Genomic DNA, 18,934 nt, shown 5'->3' with positions numbered 1-18,934 from the left:
TTCAATATGAGGCGGTGCAGTTTTTTGAATGAGAGGGCGCGCTCGTTTTCCATAATCCATATACATGCATGCAGACAGGTAGGCACGCCTGTAAAGGGCTAGGACCACTGAACTGTATAAGAACTTATGTAGTTCATTGCCTAGGACAGATGCTACGTTCGGTCAACAACCCGCGTCATCTTTGAAGCCTTCACCCCAGTGGTTAAACAATTTACTGCAACGCCTGGTAGCAAAAAAGACCTTGAAACCCCGCCTACACCATTGTAAGTATAAGCCAGTGGTGTCAAACTCGTGCCATGGAGGGCCGTGTGTATGCAGGTTTTCATTCCAACCAATTAATGCTGCCTTAATTGAGTCCAATTACTCATTCAGCCATATGCGTTTAACTGCATTGAAGCACAGAATATAAGAACATTTTTATTTAGACAATGCGGGTCACCATAGACATCGGGTCACCATTGTGCACAAACCTGCATCCCTAATTCAGCAAATAATTTAACTAATTATATAATCAAGATCTGAGGCTGGAATGAAAACCTGCATACACACGGCCCTCCATGGCACGAGTTTGACACCACTGGTATAAGCCAATTTTCTTTATAGAAATATGAAGTCCATACATGTTTACACAAAGAATGGTCGTTTGCCAAGTTAAGCCCATCTCCTCTAATGTCTTCCCTGGGTTTGATTTTTTATTTTTATTTTTTGCACCAATACGAAATATGGGTTCATTTCAATGGATGTAATGTGACTTGTCATATTACCATTAGACCATATAAGGAAACTTCCCATCCTGGCTGCCTGGTGCATAAAGCAGAGTGCTTCATTGGTAGGGGTAATGGTGTATAGTTTGATTTGATCTCACCGTTTTGTAAAGTTCAAACATGTCGTCTGGTGCATTCAACTGTACAAACCACTATATAAGGGACTCTCTTCTTTTATTTTTATGCCACCTTTTCAACAAGTCAGTTCATCAAAGTTCTGCCCTGCTAGAGCTGCCGCAGTCAACTGTAAGAGCTGTTATTGTGAAATGGAGACATATAGGAGCACTGTGGAGTGCTGAAGAGGGTAGTAGTGCAGACCTGGCAGTCAGCACAAGAATTGTTTGTCAAGAGCTTCACGAAATGGGTTTCCATGGACCGAGTAGCTGTGCACAAAGCCAAGCATCGGCTGGAGTGGTGTAAAGCACACAACCTGGAGCAGTGGAAACACGTTCACTGGAGTGATAAATCAGACTTCACTATCTGGCAGTCTGACAGATGAATCTGAGTTTGGCAGAATGCATAGCGCCAACTGTACTCGCCCGAATAGTGCCAACTGTAAAGTTTTGTGGAAGAGGAATAATAGCCTGGGGTAGTTTTTCATGGTTTCTAACTTTGTGGCAACAATTTGGGGAAGGCCCTTTCACATCATCAGTAGTTTCAGGAACAGCTTTTTCCCCTCAGCTGTCACCTTGCTGAACTCTGCACCACGGTGATAGCCCCCCCACCCCGGAAGGGTTCATTCTGCAGTGAGCCATTCAACCATCAGCAGAGTAATATGTGATGTTACAGATGCTCTTGTGGAGGTTGGCTGGCGGTTTATTAAATTCCCCATCACCAGAGAATGAAACAATAATAGTATGACATTGCAGGTTTCATTGGTGTTCTGGCACCCACTTTGCACCCACATAGATTTTCCCCTTGTGATTTACCATGATATATAGAGGATTACAACACCTCTGTATTATGTGTCTATGGAACACTCACTGTTCCCTAATATTACGTTCATCATAAAACACTCCCCGGACTATGATTGTGAAATCACACTGCTAAAAAAAGTCTGTCTTTATAGTTGTTAATATTTATTATAAGAATAATAAGAGATCTGCATTTTAGGGCAAATATACATGTTCCAATAGTTCAACAACTTAAAGGATATTGTCATGGTTCTGTTTCTGTCTCTGTTTTTCCTTGTTGGGCCGCCAGATGGCGGCACTTCTGTTTTGTGTCCTGCTCATTCCCCTGTTAATTGTATTATTGCTTTCAATTTTTTTATTATTGTTTCTGATTGTGTCTCATTGTTCCCACCTGTGTCTTGTTATCCCCTCCTTTTTTGGTTTGATTGTACTTTGAGTTCACCTGTGTCTTGTTACCCCTGTCTATTTAAGTTCTTTGTCCCCTTGACTCGGGTGCTGGTTCCTTGTGTTTGTTTCCGACTTGTGTTTGTTCTGACCGTATGTTCCTGCCCGTGGTTTTGACCTGCTTGTGCTTCTGCCATTTGTTTTCTGTTCTTGTGAAGTTCTGTTTTTTTTGTATTCTTTTAGTTTTTGTTATGTGCCCCTCGTGGCTCTTTTTGTTCTGTTTTTTGTTAGTAAAATCTTATTTGTATCTACATTTTTGAGTTTCGTGTTTGTTCCCACTCTGCGCCTGGGTCCTAGCCCCGTATCGTGACAGATATGGCAAAAACCATAAAGCAATGGCTTAGAAACAATAAGGCCGATATTCTGGAATGACCCAGCCTAAAAGAAGGTTTTTGACTTTTCAAGCGCATACACAAATGATCCCAAGAATACCTCAAAATCACCAAATGGTCAACTGATTACTGTTTTGTAATGGTTGTCGCAGTCTCTTGACTTAAACCCAATTGAAAATGGCTATTAACGACTCTTGCGTTCAGTTTGTGGATGTTCGTGACTCACTTTTTTTTTTTTGGGGGGGGGGGGGGGTAATTTGAGTAATTTTGCTTGGGCCAAATAGAACATTTTGCATAAACGATTCGAAGAAATTCATTCAAATACACTACGCTGCTCATTGAATTTTTTTTTTTTTTACCGTCTTTTTGTTAATCTTAATCGAGGATATGAATTATCCTTGATAATTATTTATCAAGAAAATGATAAATGATGCATTGTATTCTCTTGTAGAAATATCAGACTCGGATTCATCATTAAACACCGGCTCGAAGCAATCTCTGGTCCTGTTGCATCATTTCAAAATGCGCGTGCGCTTTCCATTCTGCTTCGACACTTGCACACCATTGGTAGAGGAGCGGGATTGCGCTTTACATAACGGTTTGGCACTATTCCCTGGATCAGTTCATTTGCCTGGCTGAAGTTGCGTGTTGTCTGTGGGGTGCACTGTATTTCTCTAGCCCTTTACCTCTTGATTGTAGTACTAGTGCTTATTTTAAACAGAAATGGAGAAGACAAACGAAATTAACGGACATGCAGTGTCCGAATGCTCTGTTCCCACGAGCAAAATTCCAGTTAAAGATGATCATAAAACCTTCATAGCTAAATTCGCTTTATTTTTCAAAAGGAACCTGATGGTGATATTGACTGTTTCGGGGGTCCTGGCTGGCGTCGGTCTCGGCATGATGGTCCGTAACATGAATCTCACCCGGGCGCAGATGACTTATTTCGCCTTCCCCGGAGAAATGCTTCTGAGGATGCTGAAGATGATAATCCTTCCCTTGGTAGTGTGCAGCCTGATCTCGGGGGCGGCCAGCCTGGACACCCGGTCTTTGGGTAAATTGGGTGGAATTGCGGTGTCATACTTTTTGGTGACCACCTTGATTGCCTCGGCCATTGGAGTGGCACTTGCATTTATTATTAAACCGGGCGTCGGTGCCGGTGGTCTTAACTCCAATAAGTTGGGGCTTGAGACCGTCTCTGCCAACAAAGAAACAACGGACTCCTTTTTAGATCTCGCCAGGTAACGCGAACACATTGCTCTTTGCTTTGTGACATATGCATTTAAGTATCGCACAGATATGGTAGATATAGCTAGTCATTACATGCCATGTGCCCCCTGTTGAAGTGTATGTGAGAGCCCATCGAAATAGTAGACTACTAGTGTAGGCATGGCTGCCCTTCACTCCGGTGTGCGATAGCACAATATGGGCGAAATGTCAATTTAACAAAACATTTGGACATCAATTTTGTGTTTAAATAGTATTTATGCTTAAACTAATATGTAAAAAATAATTTTAACAGTGACTCTGTTATAGCACAAAAAAGAAACTCGTTCAAAACGGTTCCAGTGTGATAAATCTGACAATTCAGGTGAATCAGATGAAAATGTCAAAATTCAAAAGAGCAGGAACATTCAATAAATGTGCAGATATAACATCTGGCACAATGGAGCCAGATCAGGAAGAAAATTAAGGGGGCGTCTTACCCTGGGGGGGTGGGGGGGGGGGGTGGTTCCTCAGTGTTAGTCTATATAGGTTACACACATCAATGCCTGGGTTCTTGCCCAGAGCTGAGGCAGCAGTTCTCGGGCAGGCTGTACTATGTAGTTTGACCTATATCCAGAAATCCAGAGTAGTACTGAGGATTTCCTCAGGACTTTCCATTTCAGTGATAGTGAAAAAAACAGAAAGGCAACAAGAAAAAACAAACAATGCAACGCTACCAATATGGATTCAGATCATGCTCTTAAGTGAATTACAGATAAATTTTGAATAGAGATACTGTAATCGCTTCTTGATGAATACCTAGATGGCTAACCTTTGTTTTTCTTAAACGCATGTTAGAATAAAGCAAATTTATGCTGGGAAAAATTCAGTTAGTATTGTTTAGTGGTTTATGCAGTTACATGAAGAAATCACCATAAATGCACGTTTCTTGGCATTTGGGGTGGTATTCTGCAGTTGTTGAATATATTTACCCGCAAAAATAGTACTATTCTAACATTTCAGCTGAGGGAACACTTGCGCTTTCAAATGAGCTGACCCACGGCGTTATGGGAGGAAACAGCTGATGCAAACTGCTGTGCTGCCCATGCCATTATCACTCAGCACATACAGTAAAGGGCTATGAGATAAATGGAGTTATACAGTAGCAAAAAAGCTGGAATATACAATTTATTATGGGCTCTGCATAAATTTAGTTATTGTTGGCGAAAATGCTGTACATAAAATGCAATGATTTTGTTTGTGTTCGAGAGAGAGAGAGGTTTCTAAATGTATTTAATGTTGGTTTGATGATTTATGATGACAGAAAGAAGCAGCTGTCAGGGTTCCCATGGAGGTCCTGAAGGTCAGAGAATGGCCCTGTCATAAGCAGTTGTGCACAGTGGGCTTTCAGACTTACGTCAGACAGACTCGGCTCTGTAAAATTTAACAAAGCAACAGAGGTAGCAAATTTCACTTTGGGGATAGTCCTTTGCCACAGCACATTGACAATGTTAATTATGTGGACAGCTTTTGGGTTAATTCAAACTATTATTTTTATTTGTCTCCTCTTTCTTTCCTAGAAACCTGTTTCCTGCGAACTTGGTTGCAGCTGCTTTTCGCTCAGTAAGTTATCACTTCCCTGCTCCCCGCCCCCCCGCCACCTCTCTCTGGAAGCTGAGTACCCGTCCTCCCCAGGCCTGATCCAAAACACACAACACCCAGCAAGACCATCTTGTGTCAGTGCCTGCTCCTTAATTACCTTCATATTTACAGACCAATGAAAGACAATTGAAGGGAGACACCCAATTAAAAGACCATTTCTTTCTTTCTGTCATGCAATGGGTGGACATTTATCACCTTCTCTGGCCCCCATTAAAGCCGCCCAATGTTACCATAGTGAGCCAGTTCCAATCCCGGCAGCCTGGCAACCTGGCCCCTTTTACTGGTCTTTAACATACCGGCGACTGCCTGCTCCCATTTCACAGAATTATGTGACTTAGTTAAAGTCTAAAGAGGGCCACGCGGTTCAGTGTAGCTGGCTGGAGTAGAACACTTCAGCCGGGCCATGCCAACGCTGTTTCCTCTGATGGACTCAGAGACTCTGACAAAGCCACTGTAACCAATTAAGTCATGTGACTAGTATCTTCCAATGAACTGAGAGGCAGCAGCACATTTTGTGTATTAATACTGTAGAGAAAGAAATTAATTGAACAACTTAAAGGAAAACCCCAGGCTAAAACACTTTCACATTGTTAGAATTGAAATAACACACAACCCAGACCCCATTGTCCTATTTTTTATATAGTATTGTATTTCCGTTTTTTGTAGTTAAACTCGAGTTCTATTGACGGTGTGATGTCACACGGTGATATTGACACAGAGGCTAAATGGAGTTTAATAGGAGAGTGTCTTCTACTCGCTATAGCACCATCTATAAGTATCAGATATTCATTTCAGCCCATTAGGGACAACATGTCAGGGGTTTTGCCTTGAATCTCTGCTAATCAACTTTCTGCAACACTCTTACAGTGAGAAATCAATCATTTATTAAGAGGATACTGATTTACTACACTGGTTTCTGGCATGCTGGCAGCCTCAGTAGTCCAGAATGCAACAGCGTGGCTTAGTGAGGGATTGTGGGCATGGCCTTGATTTCCGACTTTGCTTTTACTCTTTTAACTAAGTGCTATTAGCTTGCTAGCTAACGCTAATGGGAATGCTGGCTGTGTACACCATGCTCCTTATCACGAAGGGGGGTGAGAAAAGTAGTTCAGGGTAACAGGAAAATAACACACTGGATCTGATCTGGAAGAAGCCTTCCAGGATAGCAACTGAAGTATTGTTAATAGCAATAAAGTAAAATATACTATCAATATACTATAAATATCAGTTACTAAACCCTGGCATGAATGCTAGCTGCACGTGCGCATATCAACAGTGGGAGTAAATCAGTCAATCACTCCCACAGTTACAGACACCATGCTCCTTATCACAAAGGGGGGTGAGAAAAGTAGTTCAGGGTAACAGGAAAATAACACACTGGATCTGATCTGGAAGAAGCCTTCCAGGATAGCAACTGAAGTATTGTTAATAGCAATAAAGTAAAATATACTATCAATATACTATAAATATCAGTTACTAAACCCTGGCATGAATGCTAGCTGCACGTGCGCATATCAACAGTGGGAGTAAATCAGTCAATCACTCCCACAGTTACAGACAATGACCATTCTAGACCAGCCCCCAGGGTCCGGCAAAAACTTGTGTCCTTAAAAGTAAAAAATTATTTTCTTTAGCATGTCCATCTTTTTAGTCCCTTTCTTTGCAATTTAAAAGGGTCAAAACAAGGACTAGATGGCGTTATTTTCTCACTTAAAGTTGTTTTCTAAGTTTGAGTGTATGGGGACATGCAGCTCTACCTCACAAACGCCCTTGTCCTAAAATAGATTGGCATTTCACAGTTGCTGTATGAATAAATATATATCCCCAATATTATCTCTGTGGGCACACTGCTTGCCCGCTCTTCTTCAGTGGAGTTATAAATGGTGCTTTGTAACAGAGCTGGACCTGAGCCACCAAAGAAAAATCCTCAAGTGTTCATAAACAATTAGCCACCAGTTGCTTCAATAACAGTGCTGCAGAGCAGGGTTTCAGTTATCAGAGTCTTACAGTGAATGTCAATGAGACGCATGAAGTAAAGGAAATGGGTGAATAACAGCGCAATTGAAACAATTCTAGAAAAACTATGAGCATTTCGAGTGTAATGTTGGTCATTTTGCTAAGTGGTCGGGCTAGTGCTCGTAAATGCAGTGATAGGATTGGGTTTAGTAGGGATGTTTCCTGAATGCGATATCCGACATTAAGTACGAATATTTGTTCCTTATGAATTTTTTCAAGATTATTCATATTCATATAGCTAAAATTATGAGTAAGGAAACAGCTGTAGTATTTAGAATTCAGATGGGAGGGGGCAGGGTTCCTTTGTGGTCATGAGCAAGTTTTGTGGTATCGCTCACTAGATACACACAGTCGCGGTGGAGAGAGAGCTCAGCCTGTTTACAGCCTGTGCTTTGTGCACTGCTATGTGAATAGTCGTATTCGAGTACTAACATTCATTCATTACTAATTATAATTTGGGGACGGAAGTTTAAATAGCCTTGTTGTATTATCGTTTAAGTTCATCCTACCATGAAGAACCCCTGACTTGTTTATAATCTGGACAGATGTGACCTCAAGCGAATCTGTGGCTGTTGCCCTCGCAGCACTTTCAACACAATGCCAGAAGCACTGTCCTTACCGTGAAGAGTGCCTGTCCCGCAAGTGTGGAAATGCGTTACCACGGCAGCACAATTATATTTAGAAATACCATCTTTGAAAATAAAGGTTATATCCCGCCACATACAAAAGGAAGCTAGCTACATGCATTTCAGAGAATGCACATGCTAATCTACACCCTGCTAAATTCATAATGTTTCACGGGTCAGGTTTACAAATGTGAATGAAAGTTTCCCAATTCAGAAAAGTAAAAACTGTGCTGATGTTAGACATTGTAATATTTTTGTCTTTTTGTCCTATCCACAGTATGCCACTAATTACAAGATGATCACTGCGGGAAACAACACAAATGGAACGCTCATCTACGAAAAGGTAAACGCCAACATTATGTATTTTTTATACGATAATGTAGAGAAAAGATTGTTGTTGGTGAAAATTGAGTGCTCTAATGTCCAACGTGAAGGAATACCAATAGATTGTGATGTCCCCTTCTACTGATGTGGTTGATTTCACCTGACACCTGGCCATAGTGTGCACCTCCACTGACCCTGTGGTGCATGAGACCTGCTCCAGAGTCCAATAGCGGTGTGCTTTACACCACTCTAGCCAAAGCTTGGCATTCTGCATGGTGATCTCAGGCTTGCTTCTCAGCCATGGAAACCCATTTCACAAAGCTCTTGGCGAACAGTTCTTGTGCTGACATTGTTTCCAGAGGTAATTTGTAACTATTTAGTGAGTGTTGCAACCAAGAACAGATGATTTTTACGCACTACACACTTCAGCACTCCACGGTGCTACAGTATGTTTCCATTTCACAGTAACAGCTTTTACAGTTGACTGGGGCAGCTCTAGCAGGGCCGAAATTGGACAAACTGACTTCTTTGAAAGCTGGCATCCTATGACAGTGCCATGCTGAAAGTCACAGCTCTTCAGTACAACCCATTCTACTTCCACTGTTTGTCTATGGGGATTGCATGGCTGTATGCTTGATTTTATGCACCTGTTAGCAATGGGTGTGGCAGAAATAGTCGAAGTCACTAATGAGAAGGGGTGACCACATACTTTTGGAAATGTAGTGTATTTGTACTGGTGTAGACGCCTGTCTATTTTACTCTTACTGGGATAACTGCATTTACAATGTGCTTTATGGCCTTGAGTCTGCTAAAATGGTGGAATTCAACCTCTGGTGCCTGTACCTGTGCTAGTAATTGTCTTACTGAACTGTCACTGCCACTGAACTGACACTGCCACTTCACAAATAACCACAAAGGAATTTCAGTCTTTGTTCCTCTACAAGCTTTAACTTAGTTATTTTCATGGCAGGAGTAAAACAGCTGAAGAAGGTAGTTTCCACATGTTTTTGGTGGCATATGTGTATAATTGAAGTCCATCCTTAAAAATTCAGGCTTGCTGCTGCCATAATTAAACAGGTAAATAGTGCAGAAACCGCACTGTTTGTGCACTATGACACTGCTGTGTGTTGTTTAGAAATGGTATGATACATACAGTATCACCTTTTGTCCTTTCACCATATGGGGGAATATGCTAATTTGTTGCGATGGACAGGATCATGTTGTTGTCAGATGGCCTTGGTACCTTGTTCACTGCACCATCTGTGGATGGCAAGTGCTTTTCACCACTTAAAGCTTCAGGTCGGCCCACATTGAACTAAAGCGACAATGCTCTGAAAATGGAAATAAATATTTCAGGGCTGATTGTGGTTTCCCTCAGGGGCTGGGGTAAAGTCAGTCCTTGTCCTTAACTCTGACTGACAACTGAAACCAATCTTTTTTTTTTATATTCACAGAGTTTTGGTGAGTTCAGCGATCTCACAAAAGCTGAAGGGGTGTAAATTAAAGTATAACATTTGCATTTACTTCTACATCAAAGTTACACACAAATGTGGATTATCTGATGAATGCAGACCAGGGTTGACACTGCCTGCATATGCCTTAGTTTCATTTTCGAGTGAACTGCCCCTTTAATACAAAAATAATGCCTGAGGGAAGTGTCAGGGAAATATTACATTACATTACAGGCATTTAGCAGACTCTTATCCAGAGCAACGTACAACAAGTGCAACAGTTCAAGGTGCAGAGGTACAAAAGAAACACACTAGAGTGAAGTAAAGATCGTAGTGCCAGAAGTGACCACATAGATCAGGACTCCAACCCTGTAGGGTAACCTGTTCAGCAAACAAACAAACAATCCTGCCGAGTACAAACTAGCACTGAAATCACATTTGCCTAATCAGAATCAGACAAAACAATCCTGCCAAATACAAAACTAACGTGATCTCATTAGCCTAACTAGGTACATTGAGCTAAACTATAGGCTAGGGAGGGGTGGGGAAAGGTGCAGCCTGAAGAGATGAGTCTTTAGTCTGCGTTTGAAGGTAGTCAGATTCTCTGCTGTTCTGACCACCAGCGAGGGGCCAGGACAGACAGCAGACGCGAACGGGAAGTACAGACACGAAGAGGGGGAGGTGCCAAGCGTCCAGAGGTGGCAGAACGGAGAGGTCTGGCTGGTGTGTAGGGTCTGATGATCCTCTGGATGTATCCTGGTGCTGACCCCTTAGCTGCCTGGTATGCAAGCACCAAAGTCTTAAATTTGATGCGAGCCATAACAGGCAGCCAGTGGAGGTCAGTGAGCAAGGGGGTGACATGGGAATGTCATGGTTGTAGACCAGACGCGCTGCAGCATTCTGGATGAGCTGCAGGGGTCTGATGGCGGATGCTGGCAGACCAGCCAGCAGCGAGTTGCAGGAGTCCAGGCGGGACAGGACCATCGCTTGAACCAGGAGCTGGGTTGCGTAGGTGGTGAGGAAGGGGCGGATTCTCCGGATGTTGTACAGGAAGAACCTGCACGTTCGACTCACCGCCGTTATGTTCTGGGAGAGGGACAGTCTGTTGTCCATCACCACTCCAAGGTTTTTTGCGGTGGGTGATGATGACACCACGGTGTCCCCTAGGGGGGACAGGAAATAGGAATAGGAAGTATAAGTCCATAAAGCGCCTAAATTCTGGTTTAATTTTGATGGAGAGACCCTGTAATTATTACCCCCTAAGGGGTGGTGGAAGGGAGCTAAAAGTCGAACGTCATTTGACTTGAGAGAGGCTGGATCAATGGATGAATTGCACTGGCATCGCTACACTTCTCATGACTTTGCATTGGTCACTCTCCTTGCATTTTACTGATTGAAAGGAATGTTGTGAGATGTGGAATTCATGTGTGCTTAAGGCCTGTGTACAGAATGACCTCCGTATTGGGAGGCCACTTTAAGCATTTGGTGGGTTATGTGATATGGTGATCCATCGCTGGCTCTCATTATGAAACACTATTTATTTTCTCAACACAGTGTACTGTAGATGTGAATTTTATTAATATTTTCTGTTTGTTGTACGTTCTAATCTTCTTATTTTTAAATAATTAAATACATTTTTCATACAGGTAGGCAATTTCTCTGGGTGTTTTATTAAATTACTGAATATGACTTAGTCATATTGCCATTATTTCCAGGCAAGTGATGGTGTTCTGATGTGTTGTGCTGGCTTGTAGGTACCAGTTGGCATGGAAATCGAAGGCATGAACATTCTGGGCTTGGTTCTGTTTGCCATGGTATTTGGTGTTGCCCTGAGGAAGTTGGGTGACGAGGGGGAGGAGCTTATACGCTTCTTCAATGCATTCAATGAAGCCACTATGGTCCTCGTCTCCTGGATCATGTGGTAAGCACCTTGGTCATGAGACCTTAGATCTCAGTCCGTCCTCTCCTTTATCTTTTTTAATATGTTGTGCTGTAATGGGTAATTGGTAACAGTTCATTTTTATTATGTTGAAATAATGAAAATCAGCTGAAACCAAAGTTGTTGTGTGCAGCGAAGTACTTTTCAGATACGGAAGTTTCTGACGGTCTGTCTACATTATAACGGGTGGGATAGCGGCTTTCTTGAGTTATTGGTTTAAAGCAAGAAGATACACTTCAAGTAACTCCAGAGCAGCATCTACAGTGACACTATACCTCCAGAGGTTGCACGTGTGCATATTAAAATATTTTCTTAGAATATTTGATTTATTTTCCATGATTTATGAAAAGAGCATTGTTATAGGTGTTAGATAAAGTGAGAGCACGGTGAACGCTTTAGCCTTTTTCTCTGTGCTAAACAGGTACGTCCCCATTGGCATCATGTTCCTGGTGGGCAGTAAGATCGTGGAGATGGAGGACGTGGTGCTGCTGGTCACCAGCCTGGGGAAGTACATCTTCGCCTCGATTCTCGGGCACATGATCCACGGGGGCATCGTCCTCCCCCTCATCTACTTCGGTTTCACCCGCAAGAACCCCTTCAGTTTCCTGGCAGGGCTCATCACTCCGTTCACCACAGCCTTTGCCACCTGCTCCAGGTAACCACACCTGCTCCAGGTAATCACACCTGTTCCAGGTACCATGCCTGCTCCAGGTACCTCACCTGCTCCTGTTACCACACCTGCTCCAGTTACTACACCTGCTCCTATTACCACACCTGCTCCAGGTACCTCACCTGTTCCTGTTACCACACCTGCTCCAGTTACTACACCTGCTCCAGGCACCACACCTGCTGCGCCAGACAGATGTCTCACACTGAGGCCGGGATGCCAGTCACAAAATCAATGCACTCGTGAGGCTAGGATTAATAATTGCGTAACTCTGTACAGTCAGAACAAATACAAAGACGAAACAATCAAACAGGCTGATGAGGTTAAAACGGACCCTGTGTTTCTTCTAAATCAGTTGTCTTAATGCTTGAATTAGTTTTTTTTTTGCCTTGCATTACTATAATTATTGGCCTCCAGTTTTTTTCCAGAATTGCCCTCGGTCTGGAATTTCCTCTAACCCGATTTGACAGTCACTAATTACACAATGAGCTCTGTTGGCTGGGGACTTTACTAATCCAGTCAGACGCTGACATTCTTATAGGCTTTTAAAGGTTCATAGAGTTCCTTGGTCAACCAGCACCAAATATGATGTAATTAACTGGGATATTCATGTCAGGAGGCAGGTTGGTCTACCCATGGGAAACATGAGGAGAGAAACTGTGAAATGACAATTCATCTCTCTGGATAAAATCATGACTGAATTCACTTGCTTATAGAAATAAGTGGGACCCGCTATAATAATTTGAATTTTCTGTTTGATTCAGGAGAAGGTAAAAAGGCTTGCAGTGCACTGTCTGCTATCTGAACCCTTCTCTTATGATGCCACTGTGTCCCACCAGCTCGGCGACCCTGCCCACTATGATGAAGTGTGTGGAAGAGAACAATGGCGTGGACAAGAGGATCAGCCGCTTCATCCTGCCGATCGGAGCCACGGTCAACATGGACGGGGCGGCCATCTTCCAGTGCGTCGCTGCCGTGTTCATCGCCCAGCTCAACAACACCGAGCTCAACGCGGGGCAGATCTTCACCATACTGTACGTACTCCGGCTCGAAACACAGTTGTAATCCTGTGTGCAGTGGGTGTGATCAGAAGCTGGCTCAGATGTGTGATACATGTTATTTAAATGCATGGGCAGTGTCTTTGCAGTTTGTAGCGCATACTTGCATACTGAAGTTATCATTTTCACTTAATAACACCCAGATATTTAGGGAAACAGGTGACCTGAATACCTTGCTCAGGCATACAGGGGCAGGGGCTCATGCCTCTCATGCCTCACAGCACAGATATTGCTGAGTTGGAATCAAGACTCTGTGTGGCGTGGCTGTGTGGGTTTCTGCCGGGTACTCTGGTTTCCTCCCACAAGACGTGCAGCAGGCTAAGTGACCCTTTGTTGGCCTCTTGTTTGGCTAGCTGAACCATCAATCAGAGCACTTCTGTGCATAAGAACTGTTGCCACAGACTCGTATCAAGCTTTTGCATGCATACCTTCTATGAGTAGTTGTAGCCTATCTGTATATCAAAACTGAAATAAAGAATAGTTAAACGGTATCCACGGGGAGCAAAGATTAAAAAATCAATTTTCCATGTCACATAGATTAGGTAAAGGATAAATATAAATATTTTGTTCAATGAAATTGTTAGCTGGTTACCCAGCAGTGCACAAACAGTTCTGCCCTGTCATGACAGTGCTGCTCACTTTCTCCTCCAACAGATGAGGCTTCTCTCGTTTTACACTGAGAGCAATGAGCGGCGTGCATGGAATGCGCAAAGCTAGTTCTCTCAGGAAACACTAGCTGCGGCCGATTGGTCCTGGGCCTGGCTAGTGGCAATTCTCTCCAGAAAAATGACTCGATGTGCATTTACGAATCGCCTGGCTCGTGTGGGCTCACTTGCTTTTATTTGGGGATTTTTTAGACAATCCTCACAGCAAGATGTGCAAATAAATCCACAAATATGTTTTTTTTTCACTGGTTCTACTCTAGCCAATCAGATTTGAAGACAACCCTCACAGTCCTTTCGCTAACGCCCACATTACTCTGACAAATCACAGCATGCATGTGCTCACTTCAGCATCATACTGACATTTCTACGTGGTTATTTTTTTCCCCATGACTTCATTGATGAAGAACTTGATGGAAGTAAAGTTGGTTCTTTGGCTTTTCCAATTAAATTAACATGACGTTACAAAATGTCTAAACTTTAAACTTCAGATATTGGTGTCCTTTTTCTTCCATTAACTATAGGATTTCCCTTCTGAAAATTCATATTTAACTTCAGGTTAATAATTTTGTTTGAGCCAGTACTTCAATAGCAGTTCAAAAAGTCTTTTTTGCAATTATTTTGGCTGTAAAATATGTCTTAAATGACATGCAAAGTGGTTATAAGTCTAATGTCTGCTAAAACCTGCATAAACTCTGCTGCTGAATGTTTTGTGTTTAGTGTGACGGCCACCGCATCCAGTGTGGGGGCAGCTGGCATCCCAGCTGGGGGAATCATCACCATTGCCATCATCTTGGAGGCCATTGGGCTGCCCACCAATGACCTGTCACTCATGCTGGCTGTTGATTGGATTGTGTAAGTAATCATGCCCCCTTATTGGGTACATGGCCACCTTGACACTACTGCCATGCTGAAAATACTTGAGCCTACTGCCTTGAAATGTAGATGCTATCTAGGAATGACTTGGTTATGACAAAAGTTAATGAAACATGCAAATGGTTGTTCTCAGGCTCTAACTGTGGATTATCTGGAACAAAAAACAGTATACACAGGGATCCCAAGGACTGAAATTTGTAATGTCTTAAAACACTATACATATCACATTCAGGAAACAGTATACATTTTCTCAATGGTATTCTGTATTTAGAATGTGTACCCCTAGCCCTGTTTCTCCAGCCGCCATTATAAATTGTGTTTAAACATTTGTGGTCTGTCTGTTGCGTTTCAGGGACCGTACCACCACAGTGGTGAACGTGGAGGGCGACGCCCTGGGGGCGGGGATTCTCCACCACATCAACGAGCAAGGGATGAAGAAGCGGAAACGGCAGCTGGATGAGGAAGAGGAAGATGAGCTGGCAGAGGTGAGGGTGGAGGCAGTGGCCAACCTGCAGGCGGAGCAGGAGACGTCGCCACTTGTCGTGCGGCAGAACCAGGACGTAAACGTCTCCCCCGGTGCCAATGAGGACACCGTTGCCGTGGAATCCTCACTCTGAGCCCCTCCCCCACATAAAAAAAGAACCCTGGAATCTGTTTCACACTAGCCTTCTTTTACCTGTGAAGATTACTGGTGGTAAAAATGTGCCCTACTGTAAATTGAGTGTACATGGGGATATGTCTGCTGATGGTTTGTATTGTGGTTAATTGTGTGATTTCTTGAAGATCCAGCTACCTGACTAATTCTGCCACTTGTTTTTAAACTGCTTTTTTATTCTTTTAATCTGTTCTGTTCGGTGGAAGGAAATTGCATCTGTGGTCAGGGTTTTATATTTGAAAATGCACTTTCTTTTGCATGAGTGATATGAATGAGTATGAGGGGTTATGAGATGGTGTAGTGAGGAAATTATTTACAGTGTAACCCCTCTGTCCTGATTGTCTTGGCATAGCATGTGAAATATTAACTATTTGCAGATGATGAGCAGGAAACATTGTGAATATTTTTGAAGTTAGGCATCATTCCCATCTGTGTGTTTTGTTAAGGACAGGTATTCACTTGATTCACACGTTTTTATCTGGTGAGGGCCAAGCAGGTTCTCAATTTTAGTTCTATGAATATGGTTGCATGACACGTTTGGTCATTGGTGTTTGTGATGAGTCTGATCTGAGACTTAACGTTAATAGCAGTCATTTTGAGTGTGTTGATGCCAAAATGAGCAAGGGCTAGCCCTAATATATATATATATATATATATGTTCAAAATGATAGCTGCCGTAATATACAAGTCCTTGTTTATGGATATAAGTCTGCCTGGCACTGTATCATGTTCCATTTGCTTCTGAGTGTTTGGTTTTTACTCTTTTAAAAACTTTGGGCGAATGTGAGATTCTCAGCTTTCGTGTCTGGGTTTTCTGAAACAAAACCAACTGTGGAAAGTAACTGCCTAACAGCCCTTGGGCTTCCTGCCTAAGTCAGAACTCCAACCGGATAAAATATGATTTTAGAAGCAAAATAAGGTTACAGTTACCTTTCCAAGCGATGTGCCCCTTAGAAAATGCTTGCACATACAGGTTTATCTTACCTGGCCCCTGTTTATTATATATATATATATATATATATATATATATATATATATGGTTTATATGTTTTATCTTTTGGACGTTTGTGTAAAACTTGCAGTCTGCTGCCACCCAGAGGTAAAACTGTGTCATCTCTTAAAATATATATTTAGACCAGGGTTCTCAAACTTCAGTCCTGGAGGGCTGTGGGATCTGTGCTGCCCAGCCCTGTTCCAGGAGATCTACCATCTTGTAGGTTTTTTTCACAAGGTGTGTAGACTCTTCAGCCAGTCTTCAGATAAGCACTTAAGTGTTTGAAGCATGCTGAAAGTCAGCAGAGGCCATGATTTGAGTTTGAAGTTGAAATCCGTGATTTTTACCGTGTATATTTTAAGTGACTGATAATGAAATAGCACTACTGGTATTGCATTTGACTGTCCGGCATAAGAATCGCTGTCTTTTTATCTTAAATTTGTGTTTTAAAAGGCCTTGTTTTTTAAAAATTGATTGTGTTAAAAGGCCTTGTTTGTATACATAAGTACCCTTTTTGCATATTGTTAATTTCCCCAGACCCCACCATTCTCTTCATCTTAAAACCTTAAAAACGGCTATGGCCACTGGTTTAAAAAAAAATTTGATTAAAGAATACATGTGAACTTTATAGCCATTAACTGACTTTCACTTATTGGCAGTTTCATAACCTGAAGTAAGTGGAAAAAATATAAATAAGGGAACCTGAAATAACTGAAGAACTACAAATAAGGGGGAAATGTTAGTGTGATGTTTAGGATTGATTTAGTGGTTGAAGGTTATATTATGGTAAAACACTGATTATCGAAAAGCTCTGTTTCGTAGCATTTTATGATGGTAAATGTATAATTTCATGGCACTATATTCAATTATATTGAGCATTTCAGTATTTTTTGTTTTTAACTTGTGAGGTGAACACTGTTGTGGGACAGACAGCACTAGCTGATTATATTTTGAATGTACTGGGGTAAGTCAATAGAGACAAACCATGCAAAAGGTAGATAACATGTTAATTTATTCTAATATTTTGTAACATTTTATAATTTTTGAAACATCTATGAAATATTTAATGCAATCTATTTTCCTACTTGATTTATTGAAATTGTTGCCAATTGGTGTAAATTCATTTTAATGAATTAACATTTTTAAAAACTTTTTGCTTTTCTCTATAGGCTGGCCATTTTTGGAAATGATTTGGTTACCAATCTCATGTTTTGACTAATGTTGTCTAGATACGTCCTGTTTTGAAATGTGATTGTTCAACCCAGTTTCCTCAAAATTCTCTATAATTTTTGCCTTGTCTACAACATTTTAACATTAAATCTAAAGCAGCTGTGTCGCGCACCAAATTGTTTTGTCTAACTTTATATCAAGATATTCGAAAACGATGATTTTGAAGGTTTAGTATAAATACTAAATGTCTTAAGGCTAATATTAGCTCCTAACTGGCTAATTCGGGAGAAACCTAACAGGCATGTAAGTCCTTACTTTGTGTCTCCTAAAGTTTTTGGTCTAAGAGTAATTTACATTTTAGCATAAGCATTAGCTAAGCATTTTAGCACTAAAACCACTCCTGAATCGGCGAAAAGTTATGGGTAGTTAAGAGGGCTTTTAATTCACTAAAACTCACAGACAGTTTTAAAACCTGGCAATCTGATTTATAATCGGGTCAGTGTTTTAGAAATATTTAAGAACATGAAGGTTTTAAAAAGGTATCGCCTCAGTCGCGAGGGTATTAAGATTATAATAGAGAGGACAGACGTGGGAAAGCCGCATTTATGTGGAAGCCTATATGTTCCCATGCCTCTTTCTTGACTTTTGTGTTCCCAACTCCAAATTTCCCTTAAAATAATGTCCTTCTTCTTCTAATACATTACCAGCAGGCTTGATGCTGCATGGCATATTGCTGCCCTCCACTGTCTAAAAGAGATACTTGCATGTCATGTTTTTTAGTTCAAAAAGTAAAGGCCAGTGGAGTGCAAATATTGTCAAATTATCCTTTCAGTAGATTGATGATTTTTTATTTTTTTTTTGCAAGATTTATTCATTCATTTTTTGCAGGTTTAATAGAAAAAAGAAACTTTTATGTCTGTCAGTTCCTTATGCTATTTTTATCTCTTCTTGCTGAAGTTCCTCTCCTGACTGAAGTTCCTCTCCTTCCTGGGCTACCACACTGACACAGCTCATCTGGATGTTTTACACTTACTCTAAGACAGCTAGCCAAACAACAGTGACCAAATCTTAATCTAATTTGAATGATTCTGTCCTTCCTGTCAGGTTCCATATAAATAGTTTTCATTTTAATGCATTGAAAAATAACGCCTACCCCTGTTCTCTTCTTCCCATT

General features: G+C 41.6%; 1 protein-coding gene across 2 annotated transcripts; it reads left to right on the top strand.

The window, feature by feature from the left end:
- Positions 1-79: 79 nt before the first annotated feature.
- On the top strand, positions 80-17,936 carry slc1a4 (solute carrier family 1 member 4). 2 transcript variants are annotated; one of them, XM_064317689.1, is made up of 8 exons: positions 80-263; positions 5,241-5,283; positions 8,242-8,307; positions 11,494-11,660; positions 12,100-12,333; positions 13,185-13,379; positions 14,786-14,920; positions 15,294-17,936. In XM_064317689.1, the coding sequence occupies exons 3-8, from the start codon at positions 8,260-8,262 to the stop codon at positions 15,556-15,558; spliced, it is 1,044 nt and encodes a 347-aa protein (XP_064173759.1). In that variant the 5' UTR covers positions 80-263; positions 5,241-5,283; positions 8,242-8,259; the 3' UTR covers positions 15,559-17,936. The 2 variants fall into 2 exon arrangements, with proteins under 2 accessions (XP_064173759.1, XP_064173758.1); XM_064317688.1 differs by lacking the exon at positions 80-263 and adding an exon at positions 3,058-3,695.
- The last annotated feature ends 998 nt before the right edge of the window (positions 17,937-18,934 follow it).

This window comes from Anguilla rostrata, chromosome 18 (genome assembly GCF_018555375.3).
Source record: "Anguilla rostrata isolate EN2019 chromosome 18, ASM1855537v3, whole genome shotgun sequence".
NCBI lineage: Eukaryota > Metazoa > Chordata > Actinopteri > Anguilliformes > Anguillidae > Anguilla > Anguilla rostrata.
This window is presented reverse-complemented; position numbering and strand designations above follow the sequence as displayed.